Source organism: Epinephelus moara, chromosome 21 (genome assembly GCF_006386435.1).
Source record: "Epinephelus moara isolate mb chromosome 21, YSFRI_EMoa_1.0, whole genome shotgun sequence".
In the NCBI taxonomy this organism is placed as follows: domain Eukaryota; kingdom Metazoa; phylum Chordata; class Actinopteri; order Perciformes; family Serranidae; genus Epinephelus; species Epinephelus moara.
Window position 1 is genome coordinate 8,705,445 of NC_065526.1, and position 13,813 is coordinate 8,719,257.

General features: G+C 39.9%; 1 protein-coding gene across 1 annotated transcript; it reads right to left on the minus strand.

Moving 5' to 3' along the window:
- Positions 1-1,719: 1,719 nt before the first annotated feature.
- tfa (transferrin-a) lies at positions 1,720-12,690 on the minus strand. Its single transcript, XM_050033779.1, has 17 exons — positions 12,532-12,690; positions 12,285-12,433; positions 11,025-11,127; positions 10,714-10,905; positions 9,600-9,729; positions 9,341-9,396; positions 7,565-7,728; positions 7,220-7,373; positions 6,956-7,116; positions 6,765-6,861; positions 6,647-6,667; positions 5,761-5,925; positions 5,152-5,302; positions 4,126-4,193; positions 3,849-4,033; positions 3,380-3,572; positions 1,720-2,071 (listed from the first exon to the last, which is right to left on the minus strand). Exons 1-17 carry the CDS (start codon positions 12,569-12,571, stop codon positions 2,025-2,027), a joined length of 2,076 nt encoding a protein of 691 aa, XP_049889736.1. The 5' UTR covers positions 12,572-12,690; the 3' UTR covers positions 1,720-2,024.
- Between the last annotated feature and the right edge of the window lie 1,123 nt (positions 12,691-13,813).

Genomic DNA, 13,813 nt, shown 5'->3' on the forward strand with positions numbered 1-13,813 from the left:
ATGTGGCCTGACACAGTAGTCTAGTATTAAGTATTAATATTGTACTCCTTAGTGGTCAGGGATAAATGGAAATTTATGAAATAAAAGATAAAGTCTGCACACCAGAAGCTGCTCCTTGAAAATTGATTTAGATGTAACGTTTCGGGCTCCTGCCCTTCATCAGACATAAAGTAAATGTGAATACACCTCCATATATACAACCCCTTAGGGTCACCTGACACAATCAGGTGATAAACCACAGGTGTGAGAAAAATAGTAATATTATCAATCAGAAAGAAAAAATCTTTCTGATTGATGAGAAACAATCTTTAAATACAGTACAATACAACAATGCCAAAATACCACTTTACAAAGATTCTTTTAGAAAATCTTTAAGAATTTGCACAGGTATAAGGCCTGTAGTGCAAATGTAAATATAAACATATCACACACACTTTAAATATTAATATACTTTAAATATCTTTTATTTCATACTTACCTTTTGGTCCAGCACCCAGCATTAAGTTTTTTGGGATGTGCGTGCTACCTTTACTTGTTAATAAATGGAAATTTAAACATCTACATTCCATTAAATCTCAACAAACTCCATCTACAGAGAAAGCAAACTACTGAGTAGGCTGAGGTGAGATTGTTTTTGTAACCCTCATCATAGTCTGTCCTGTATTAAATTGTGAAGTAACTAATTAAATGCCCCATGTAAGTAAAATATTGTACTCTGTTTTATTCTAAAGACAGCTCATTTGTACCCATGATTAATAGACAGGGGGATATTGGCAGGAGAATTATCTTCATTTTCAACTAATAAGTTATTTTCTTTATGACTTGCTTCATATTTTTTCTGTAAAATGTAAAGAGTCAAATTTAAATTTCTCTGAGCCCAAGGTTACATATTTATACTATTTGTGGTTCCCAAAAATAGTAACTAAGACACAGATGTTAAGTTAATTATGACATATGGCTATAAAAGCAGCAGCAGTTCCCCGCACCTGAGAGGCTGAAACAATCAAATGTTTCTGATTTTTACTTGGACAATGACAAAGTTTCAGCAAATTTGTTTGGGAATGTGCACAACTAAAATAGGGCATCAGCTGAAATGATAAAGGGGTGTTCTGCATTATTACCTACCTGCACAGCCTGCACTATATGTGGCAAAGTCTTGTGTCACAATCTACATGATGCATATTACTAAATAGATTTTAGTTTAAACAAATTACCACATACAGGAGGTCATTCAGGGCCCAAAGTTATTTTTTGCCCTGGTGGCTCATAGCAGCTTCAGTCAACGAAAATGTGTTTGCCTATTGCCTAAGTTTTGACATAAATGGTCAGATGGGGTCTTTGTACTGAAAACTCACCCCTAGTGATATATACTTTCCTGTCTGTTAATGATTAGATGTCTGCCACAGGATTTTGTGCAGATTTTTGGAGCTTTAAGGAGGCTTTTTGGAGTACCCCAAAAGCACATTGTCAAATAGACACACACTGTCATGCAAAAAGACATTACCAGTTAATGTTTATTAAGTTAATTTACTTTTAGACTTGTAAATTTACGGCCAGTAAGCCACTGCAAACTGTTTATAGCATTGGATGCAAATTCGATAATATTGTCCTTCTCATATACCCTTTCATTATAATACCACTATGTACTTTTAGTGATATTTCAGATGAGTGTCTCAACGTTACACTATTGCAGAAAGAAACCATAGTGTCGCCACAAAAGAGCATTAAAAAGGCTTTATTTGAGAAAAGTCAGGCACGTGTTAACAAAACATAGTTGATCCAATAACAAAGGTAACGTAACATTAGGTTTCAACAGCATGAAAATAGCTACATGGGGGCGTGATTGATTTGTAAGTTGTAGTAGTGCAATGTATCTGCTTGTTGGTCGTACTTCTAAAAACAGGTCTACAAAAGGATCAGCAAGAAAATACACAATGCAATTTTGGGGTTGAGTGTGAGAAGTGTGGGTAAGGTGCTCGAATCATTGGAGGCTGAATGATGCACGGCGTGGTCCATGGTTGCCACTAGTTTTTTTGCTGGCAGGAATGGAAAGTGCAAGATTTCTCCAGATCTGTTGGAAACAGAAAAAGACAAACATATGAGCAAAAAACAAAAAAAAAAAAAAAAAAAAGATTCGAGAATGCAGAGCGGGCATATTTTTAAGGCTTGGCAAGGCTACAAGGAGACAATTTTAAAGGTCCATTATTATTCACATTTTCAGGTTCATTTTTGATCTCTGGGTTTCTACTGGAACATGTTTGCATGCTTTAATGTTAAAAAACACATTATTTTTCTCATACTGTCTGTTTGAAAACACCTGTATTCACCTTCCATCTGAAATGCTCAGTTTTGTTGTTTTTTTTAAGATATTTTTTGGGGCATTTTTAGCCTTTAATGGATAGGACAGACAAGCATGAAGGCAGGAGAGAGAGAGGGAGTGACATGCAGCAAAGGGCCACAGGCTGGAGTCGAGCCTGGGCCGCTGCGGCAACAGCCTTGTACATGGGGCGCCTGCTCTACCACTAAGCCACCGACACCCCAAAATGCTCAGTTTCAACGCCTATCACTCTAAGCCTACCTCCCAAAAAAAGCCCAGTCCACTCTGATTGGTAGGCTAAGTGTTTCTGGGTCTTCCACATCTGTGCTCTTGGTGTCTCTGCACCATCATTGCAACTGGGAAATAACTGTAATGCAGGCCCTGAGGAAGGCTGCCCAGCCTTGCAGCCAGTTTTCCCAGTGGCCACTTGTGGTATTGCAGCAAAAAAAAAAAATCCTCTGCAGCCCAAAGGCCACATTATAAAGGACGCCCGTAAAACTGTTGACACAACACCGCAAACTGCAACCAAGGTCAATTATGAATCTTTCTATTCTGATTTTTTTGAGCCATAGAGGTTTTACATTTGTAAAACTTTCCTTAAGCTGAGAAAAACGAGTTAAAAATCTGTGATATCATCAAAATGTAAAGTCTATGAGCTGAGCAGGAACCCATGAGCAGGGCCAGAGGGACAAACACCACTGTGCATATTCAGTGGGCAGCACACCACGGAAATAAACCCACAAACTAGAAAACAGTTGCCACCCTGGGGTCCGATATTTAGGTATTATTAAAATCTATGCTGTTATGGCACTGTAGCAGTCGTTTCTACTTTCTGTAGTATAGTTGTGACATCACAACATCAGGGAAGTCCTGACGACTCATTTAAAGGCAAAGGTTTCTTAATACGGACTGTGTGCATTTCTCTGTGGATTAAGCTTTTTGATACTTTCACAGTATTTACATAACACCCATATCTGCTTTAGAAATCTGACTTTTTACAACATGGGACCTTTAACGTCAGTCAGTTAAATTACAGCCCTATTAGTATCTCTTTGTACAAACCTGAAGCGGTTTCACTGCACTTTCTGAGTGAATTAACGGAAGTCATGTACTGTTGTCCCAAAAACCCTTCATAGTTTGTTCCAGCTGGAACCTCCTGGAGACACTGAGTGGAGTCCTTGAAGAGGAGGTTCTTTCCAGAATCTGACTGGAACATCTTGAATGAGGGATCGTTGCCAGTGGTGCCAAACTTGACCTATAAATACAAATAAAATTAGATTTAAAACAACTTACTATATTTAATTCAAAGACAGATTTATTCATTTTATATGTGATCTAATTATGTAATTTAACCATCCATAACATGGCCAGAAGTCAACAGAGGTAAAAGGTAAAAAATAAATGCTGTTGAAAGTGAGGAGAATGCTTGTAAAATTAAAACCAAATGTGCAAATAATTCCCCCAAAAATGCTATTGTGGAATTTTAACCTGTATCTTACTCCTCATGCCCTAAGAAAAAATCATCACTAACCTGCTGCTCCAGGAGAATGCGGACAACCTCATTGCGGCTCTCTGGACGAGTCACCACAGCGTGGGCGGGCACGACGGCCAAGTTACAATTGACGTAATCAGAGACTGCCACTGGACCCTTTCCAGGGCAGATCAGCTGGTAGTCGTCAGCGTTAACACCACTAGCCCATGTTGCTGGATTCTTGCCTTTGACAAGAAGAAGCAGAACAATGTTGTAGTTTTATACAAAACAACACAGTTATAGTTGAGATGAAGACAGGTCAGTGTCGGTCTCTTACCACCACTGTTTTCTTCAACGATTGTGTGTTTGATGAAGGCAACATCGCCGGCACCCTCAACAAGACACCTATAACGATATGCAGAAGATAACTTATGAAGATGAGGTTTCTACCCTGTGCAGGGTGCTCTGGAAGAGTAATTACTGCAGTAGTTTGTCTCTATTGGAAATACATTTAATTGCTTTGTTGCCAAAAGTGAGATGAGAACACTGGAGCTGGAGCTGTGTTCGCTTAGCTTAGCATAAGAAATGAAGCAGGAGGAAACACGTTCATTTTTTCCCCCAGTGTTCTGCCTAGTCCCACGCTTCTATGCTGAGATTGGATAGTACCATGACGTCTTTGCTCTAACCCTAACTGCATCCAACCTTGATGCATGGATGTACTAGCCAATCACAGCACAGTAGGACGGGACTAGGCGAAACACTCTTGGGAAAGAAATTGCAAGGGGAAACAGCTAGCCCGGCTATTTGCAAATATTAAAAAGTATGCCCTGTTAGAGCCCCTAAAGCTCACCAATTAATACAATGCATCAAGTTAAATTCAATTCATACAAAAGTTTAAAAACAATAATTTTTGGTTTTAGTGGGTTTTAGGGGCAGTTACTTTTTCTTGGTGAGCAGCAGCGGGCTGCAAACGGCAGAGAAGATGCAAGCAATTGCTGAGCTGATGGATAAACTGTCATTTGTCAAGCTAACTTTACATTAACCTGAACTCCGCCTAAAACCACAATAGTCATTTTTACATGTCCGCCAATGCATTAATTAAACAAATGAGATACAACCTGTTAATAAGTGAGCTTCAGAGATGCTTAAACTTTGGAGAGGGCCATGCTAGCTGCTTACAAATTTTGCACTAATCTATGTTAACGACCTCCTGGTTCAAGCTCCACACTTGGCACACAGACATGAGCGTGGTACCAATCTTCTCTAAATCTCAGACAGAGATTTCCCAAAATGTCAAGCTATTCTTTGAACATACACACATGTAAAACTGTATGCAGCGAATGACTGCACGGTTGTGTCCTACCTAAAGGCTCCAGCGTAGCCGTAGTACTGCTCTTCAGCACTGGCTTTGCACTTGGACTCATCTCCCACGGCTTTGCCACTGCCGGCACACTGTTGACAGAATGAAGAGGTGGGGTCTGCTCCGGGGGCACAGCCACTAGTGAAGAACTGAGCTGAGGAGAGGAGGAGACAGTGTGTGTTGGTGTTACACAATCATGTCTTCTAAAAATTACATTTAGATATGAGAGACCAATAAGGGTAAAACATAAATATGTGCACATAGGCACTGAAAACATGCACAGACGTACTAATATCTTTCACAGCTCACCCCCCTCAGTATGGACATTGTCAATGGTCGGGGTGGATATTTGGCATACAAGGCATAGAATTTTGACACTTGACAGTCTTTACATAAACTTTACCAAAGCTTTGAGGTGCATTACATACTGCAGCCATTACGAGATGTTTTAGTTGCTACAAGTAGACTTGTAACTAAATAGGAGAACATTTTACAGATTTGCAGATCAATGTGTTCAATAAAACGTTCCTTATACTGTTGATAGGAAACATAGTCTTCAACTTAGTAGTATACGAACAGGAGTTTTAGCAGAGGAAGGCCGCAGTCACTTACTGAAGTCACAGTTATTAGTCTGTGAGTGGATTATGCCCATGGGGACATTCCAACCAGCAGTTCTGCCAATGCCCGTGTGGCAAGACCTCTTGCCCTGCAGGTTTTCCCAGGTCACACCTGAATTCTTCTTCACCACAGCAACAGCATAGTAAGAGGAGGCCGCGGCTACATGAGTGGAAGTACAGAGGGAGACGAATCAGAAAACTATCTGTCAGATTATTATTACTAGTAACAGTTAATTTAATTAAAAAGTTCATCTTAAAGCTGTTTGGTAGATATTTACTGCTCCGTAATGTCCTAATGATTTCCATTAGGTGTCCTGGAAAGAACTATGTGATTTGTTACTGGAAGAAATAGACAGTGTTCGCTTGGTACACTTCCAGCTAATCAGTTCCTGTAAAGTGTGTGCATAATCTAGAGAGGCTTTTTGAAAGTGCACAGCAGGTCAGCTGAACATGCTGAAATGTGCAGTTTGTCTACAGTGAAGCATAAAACTCAAAATAGATGGAGAATAAAGTTTCCAATAATAAATTAGTTATGAATGAATATTTAATTGGATTCAAATGGAGCTTCTCTGTCAAGAACATTTCAATTTTTCTCATAATTAGCACCAAGTTACATTTCTCTTTCCATGAAACTTCCCCAGGAGTTACTGGGAAATTAAATATGAACAGTGTTAATGACAGGATGTTGTCTGGGATTTTTGCTATTGTAGTATAGCGACATAGATTAAATGTTTCCTTCTGATGGTCCTCAAGGCTGCATTTCAGGTAAATCACACACTTCTCTAATCTAATTTCATGTTTCAGTATCACTAAGTAAATATAGTATGTGTTTTTAAATATAGTAATATCAATATTTTAATATTTAATGTAGTCTGAAATACCTCCAGATGCGCTGCACAGATCTGTGGAGAGAGACAGAGATTCACATATTAGTCATACAGAAAAGCAAGTATAAAACAGGATTGTGCGGGATGGTTTTTGTGTTTCTAAGCCTCATACCAGCATTGTACTGCTCCACCAAAGCAGGAACCAGACCGCACTTCCCAGCGGTGTACACCTGTCCTCCATCCACTGCCATTGCATCAGCCTCTTTACGCTACAGGACAATTAACATGAGAGATAATCAGAGACAAATGCCACAAGAATCAGCTTGTGACAGATTCACACATCTTCAAACAACACTGTTTTACCATAATCTTTTTCATGCACTCTTCAACTGTATGTGCATTCTGGCATTCAATGGCGGTGGTGTCGTCAGCGATACTGTTGATGCTCCACATGTCACACTTGTCCGTCTCAGCTTTGCCCACAGCACACCATTTAATGGCGGTGGATGTAGTGCCAGTGGGCTCTGGAAAATAAAAGCACAACCATAAGCCAGTGTCTGCTGTCTAATAAATGTGTGATGGTTTGTATATCTACGTGTCTGTTTTATCTGCTCATGTTTACAGTACCTTTCTTAAGGGAACGGACGATGCTCATGTATTCAGCACCCAAATACAGGAAGGAATCTGTGTTTGGGGGCAGCTGCACCAGCTTCACTGTTGAGTCTTTGAACATCAGGTTTTTGGAGTTTGAATAAGCAGCAGAGGAGAAGAGATCAAAGCCCTGAAAAGACAAAAAGTAAGATAATTCAGTATGAAAGCACTGAAATATACTGTAGGTCAACTGAAACACAGGTGACACGTATAAATTAACCCTTTTATATCATGACTCACGGTCTTTCTCCCTGTTTTAACTTATGAGGCAGCCAGCTTTGATGCTTGCTTTTCGTGCAGTACGAATATTTCATATCCCACCTGTACTGAGTTGAGGCTGTTCCAGATTAATTCGGCCAGCTGTGGATCGTTGCGGGTGACAACAGCATGAGCTGGTACTTTGGCCAGGTGGCAGCTTGCGTAGTTGTCGATGGGCGCTCTGGTGTCATCCTTGCACAGCAGCTCGTAGTCGGCCTTATCGGCATCTGAAAGTGTGCCACAACAATGATTTCAACGTTAGTCTTTTTCTCTTTCAATCTTCCAGTGCTAAATATGTATCGTACCCATCTTCTCCCTACCATAAGTAGTTTGCACTTTAGTAGTTAGGTTTTTGTAGTCTGTATGTTTTCTTTTTGCTTTTTGTGTGCGTTTTGCCTTATTGTTTTAAATTACATTAATAATGTCTTCAAACGAGTACTTCCTAATTAACAGTGCCTTAGCTTGTTACCATTGCTGTTACCATATCAACCATGAAACATTAATTATAAATAAATAAGTTTTTACCATTAAATGTGATCAGGTTTTGGACTTTGTTCACTTTTGTGTCGGCTGCAGACTGACTTGGCAAAGATGGCTGCCATCTTCTTTTTGCATGGATTAGTGTATTGTGGTCTTACTACCACTTCATGGCACAAAAAAGTGTCCATGAACGAGGACAGCAGGTTAAGTAGAATGAAGCATAAGATCAGGTAAACCCAGAATGTGATGTCCTCATATGAGGACACAGGGTCTCAGGAGGATATAACACCTTTCACATGCATAATATACTGTGGAGCCAGGTATTGTAGGACCCTATCAGTGAGCACTAAAATGTAAAATGATTTCTAAAATTAAAAGGAAGCCAGTGCAGACAGGTTAGAATAGGTTGAATATGTGACCATCTGTCGGATTGTTTGAAGAGCCTAGCCGCAGCATTCTGGATGGTTTGTCAACAGTGTATGGAGAATTTATTGAGGTAAAAAGAGAATTACAGTCGTCCAAAGGTGATGAGATATTATTCAAACTGACGCCGTCTGGCAGTGTTAGGCCTATACACTGACGCCACCTGGTGTCATATCATAGTGCCATTAAAGGTACTTTTTACTGTTGGTGTCTGACACTTAAATCACTGACAAAGCTGCAATAATTGACGACTTTGGCATCAGAACGGGCTGGATAGTTAACTTGAATTTAATGTGGACAAAATGGATTTTTTTTTAAAAGATATTTTTATGGGCATTTTTTGCCTTTAATTGATAGGATAGTGAAGTGTGAAAGGGGGAGAGAGAGGGAGAGACATGCAGCAAAGTGCCATAGGCTGGAGTTGAACCCAGGCCACTGCGGCAACAGCCTTATACATGGGGCGCCTGCTCTACCACTAATCCACCGACGCCCCCAGAATGGATTATTTAGCAATTTGAATTATAAAATGGGAGCTGGTTTCTTCTCGAAACTTATTTCCTCCTTTAAATTTCTGCTGTATGCTTTCAAAATCATGTAATAATCATGAACTACATAAAAACTTGCTGTCCATAGTATTCAGTGATTGCGATATAGATGTGACGATGCCTGGAAACAGTGCTGTTGCTTGTTTTGTCATTATTGAGCAATATGAAAATGTTGAATTTAATTAAAAAAAAGCAAAACATAAATATATGTTTAGAATCTGATAGAATTTTACTATTTGAAAAGCTAGAAAGATTTTGGCTTTTAATTGAAATAATTAAGATTGCCTGCATATTATAGTCTCGTAATACAAATATAAATCAGCTGCTTGGCTGACATTACTGTGAGTCCATAATAAACACATATTAGAAGACATGATCATGTGATACTGACCAGGTACAGTGAGATGCTTCACAAAAGCCACTTCTCCAACGCCGTCCTTCAGACACCTGTTAAGGAGACCAATCCACAGGTGCATCAACATTAGAGGTTTGTTGTAGTATAGATAGATCAAATGAGATGAAAACGTCACAGGACTACAGACTGAGTTGTGATAGCTTGTCATATTTGGAAGATAAATGTGTAGTGGTTAATAGAGGACAGTGAGCGTTATAGAAGAAGTAAGAAGAATCAGAGAAAGACTGATACTGACTGGTAGGCGCCGCCGTAGTCATAGTAAGGCTCGTTGTGGGACCTGGAGCAGTCTCCACTGCACAGCTGACACAGTTTGCTGCCCTTTGTTGCCCCTGGGGCACAGCTGGCCACGAAGAAGTCACTCACCGCTGCAAAACAAAAAGCAGGGCCGTAGCAAAGATTTAGAACGCTCCTCCACCCACACATTAACACAGTCTGACCAGACTCCATAAAGAAAGTCTCAACATTATTCATACTTTATTTAGTTATCTGTTCTTTTCCAACATGAAGCTGTTTCAAGTTATACCGGGTATAAAAAAAACTGAAATCCGCCTATAAAGCATCCTTTATGTTGAAGGAATAGTCTTAAATTTTGCCCAAACACATCGCATGTTTCAGAATAAAAACGACTTCACCTTGTGTTAATCATGTTTACACAATGACTCTGAAACTTTTGTCTGTCATTAAAATTTTTGGAACAGGTGCAATTTTCTCTGTTTATTCACATCTGTCAAAAGTCTTTAGAGACCAAGACGCAATAAAGAAAATGTAATGCAACTTGTGTGACACATACATCTGCAACAAGAGAGGGAATCGAGGAAGAACTGGAGACGGGACCAGCAAGAAAAAGGCGTGGAAAAATATGGAAACAGCGTCCTTCTTGAAATCTTCCATGACAACGAGAAGGTAATGCAGTGATGATGCTTACTGCAGAGTGCAATTTAAGAGCTGCACAGTAATTTCATAACTCAGGTAGCCACAGTAAAACTTCACATTGTAGTACAGAGGGTTATGTGCCAGACTGTTGGGTTTTTTTTGCTGGGTCGGGTGTGGAAGCTTCCTGTTTTTAGCTTTAAAGGTGCTGCTGGGTGACCTTTAGACAGAGCTACACTAGCTGTTTCCTGCCTTTATGCTAAGCTAAGCTAACTGACTGCTGGCTGTAGCTTCATATTTAACTGACAGATATCACATCATGTTACAGGTGTATGAAATTAAATAAAGGAAAACACTGAGGAGAGTGTCTTTAAAGGCGGCTGCCAAAGTTTTGACTGTCTAACTTTTGAGGCTAATGCACACACTCCACACTGTGATCAGAGGTGACACTTTTATCTGAGGACTGTGCTTTAACTCACCCTCCTCCACAGGTTTGTCTTCAACGCCTGACCATGGAAGCAAATTCATGGACACCAGAGTTCCTATGGGAATGTTCCAGCCTGCAGATTTCCCCAACCCAGTGTGGCAGGATTTCTTCCCCTGGAGCTCACTGAACTTGAATCCGGAGCCCTTCTTCACCACAGCAACGGCATAGTAACAGGTCTCTGAAGCTGGGTGAATGCAGACAAATCATTAGCACAGTTAAAACATGTAGCTTGTACAAAACGCTATAAGAGATCATCTTTCTTGAGGTAATTTCATCAGTAAAGACAGCTGGTTGTAAACATACAGGGACCGTAGTCCTCAGCAATAATGGGGTGCAGGTTGTAGTTGTTCAGTCCAGCAGTGTAGATGTCCCCTCCGTCCAAAGTGATGGCATCAGCCTCACCAGACTGTTACGAAAAAAGACACACACACACAAATTGTTACCAACCAGCTAGGAACCCCTCTGTGCGGAGTTTGCATGTTCTCCCTGTGTCAGCGTGGGTTTTCTCCAGGTACTCTGGCTTCCTCCTACAGTCCAAAGACATGCAGGTTAACTGGTGACTCTAAATTGTCCGTAGGTGTGAATGTGAGTGTGAATGGTTGACTGTCTCTTTGTGTCAGCCCTGTGATAGTCTGGTGGCCTGTCCAGGGTGTACCCTTTGCACCGGAGACAAGAAACAGAACCATGAAACTCTGCACTCGCTCTGTGGTGATTCCTCTCTGCCTGCCAACGGACAAACTGATGTCTCATACTTGTCAACATTTTGTCTTTATATTTATATAATTACATGACAAATGATGCTGTTTTTATTTAACTTGAATCAAATTTTCAGTGGATATGTAATTCTTATAACTTTATCTATAATCCTGGAAGTTTATTGTTGTTCTTGATGTTTGATGAAGGTGTTAAGTGTGCAATCGCCCCCTGCATGTGGGGGGCAAATGTAAGTGTTTCAATCAGTATTGTAGCTCTGACATTGCTTGTGAAAACATTTGCTGACTGTTAACAAGTAGAGCATCAACACGAGTTAAAAACTGAATCCAAATAGTTCAAGAGGTTTTTTAATGGTGACATTAAAACCAAAAAACTCTTAACCCTTAGCGTACTCGCAAGACTTACAATTGTTTTGGAGTTTTTTCACACTGTGGCAGTGGCTGTAAGCAACACGCACTCAAGTACTGAACCATTTTGAGTGACTTAACTTGAGTATTTCCATTTTATCCATAACATATTTCCAGAGGGAATATTACTACACTACTTTTTTCTGACAACTGCAGATTAAGATTTTGCACATTTAAACATGAATATGATGCACTGATGGAAGTACTGAAATATATGTAGTAGACATTTTTTACACATTATTTTACCCATAATAATAGCATTAATTAAATCATGTAAATATGACTTAAAAAAAAAAGCCGTCATGTCCAAGGAGAGTAATCTTGAATCTTGACATGTTAATGTAACGCTCTGAAAGGGACCATCCTGTACTGCATACTTTTACTTTTTCATCTTAAAGTATATGTTACATCTCAATGTGCTCTATCATGTTTTTCTCCTCACCTTAATGGCCGTGATGCAGTCGATGGTGTTCTCCCTCTTGATACAGGTGAACGCAGGAGCTACGCCTGCCAGGGCCGTACATTTCTCATACTCTTTGTCCGACTTGACGCACCATTTCACCTGGGTGCCAGGGACCGCGAGCACAGCGGCTGCAAACGCACATGGATAAATAACAATGCAGATAAACTGAGTAATTAGTAAATCTGTGATTTAAAGATGTTTGTGCAAAGATATGAAATGTCCTTACCGAGGCATCCGAGCAGCGCCACAAGGAAAAGAGTCTGCATCTTGGACGGCGGGGTCTCCAGGTCAGCAGAGCAGAAAGTGCAGCAGGCAGCTCGGGCTTTTATAGCAAACCCCTGACTGGGCTGACTAAAAAAAAGTTTGCTCGGGTGTCCTAATGTGTGCGCGCGTGTACTTTAGTGTGTGTGTGTGTGTGTGTGTGTGTGTGTGCTGGGATGGCAGGAAAAACAGAGAGATATCCGACATTTCCACATACTGGAAAGTCACAGACTCTCCTCTGAAACTATTCAACCATTGTTTGAACTGACTGAAATCAGAGCCAGAGAGGACAAACATTTACTCAGTCAATCCGTAAATACTCGTATAGACCTGTTTGTACTGAAGTCTGACTTATTTAGACCTAACTTAACTCTGATTTTCACACATTCTTAGGCCTGTTTGTATGGTGTGTTCACGTGCTTTGTGTTTTATTCTGTAAATCCATAAGTTCTCTGAGGACAAACAAGGTGATTGATTGATTAATTGATTGAAGTGTTCATTAGTTCATTGATCCTACAGTACAAATAGCCTACACTAGTGTGTTGAAGTGAATTTCTGCTGCGATTGAGACTTCGAAATACATGTGGTTTTCCTGTGCAGAACCAATCTGCTGCACTTAGCAGCATAAACCAGTGGTGGAAGAAATATTCAGATACTGAAGTAAAAGTAGCAACAATATAAAGAAAATACTCCATTACAAGTAAAGGTCCTGCATTCAAGATTGTACATAAGTAAAAGTAAAGTATTTCATGCAATAATTACTTCAAGTGGGCTATCAGATGTTAAGTATTTCATGTATTACTGGAGTAGCACAGGAGACTAATATCTATCTATCTATCTATCTATCTATCTATCTATCTATCTATCTATCGTCCCAATTAAATGCCCAGTCCCTCGCTAAACAATTTGATTGAATTACCCATCTTTGCTGAGCAACAGTTTTGAATAAATCAAAGGCCTGTCCCAAATATAGGCCTGTTGATTTCAGTGATTTAAACAAATAATAGCCCGGGCTATTAATTTAAGTTTTACAGTATCTAAGGTGGGACTGATACATTGTTCTGCAAGTCTAAAGTCGTTATACTCAAGTCCCAAGTCCAAACCTTGGAGTTTCAAGTCCTAAACAAGTCCAAGTCACGATGCACTCGTCACCAAATATAATGCCATTTTAACAACAGATTAATTATCTTTTAAATGTACGCAAATTAACGAATATTTCATCAGGTCTGGATCAGGAGGGATGTCTC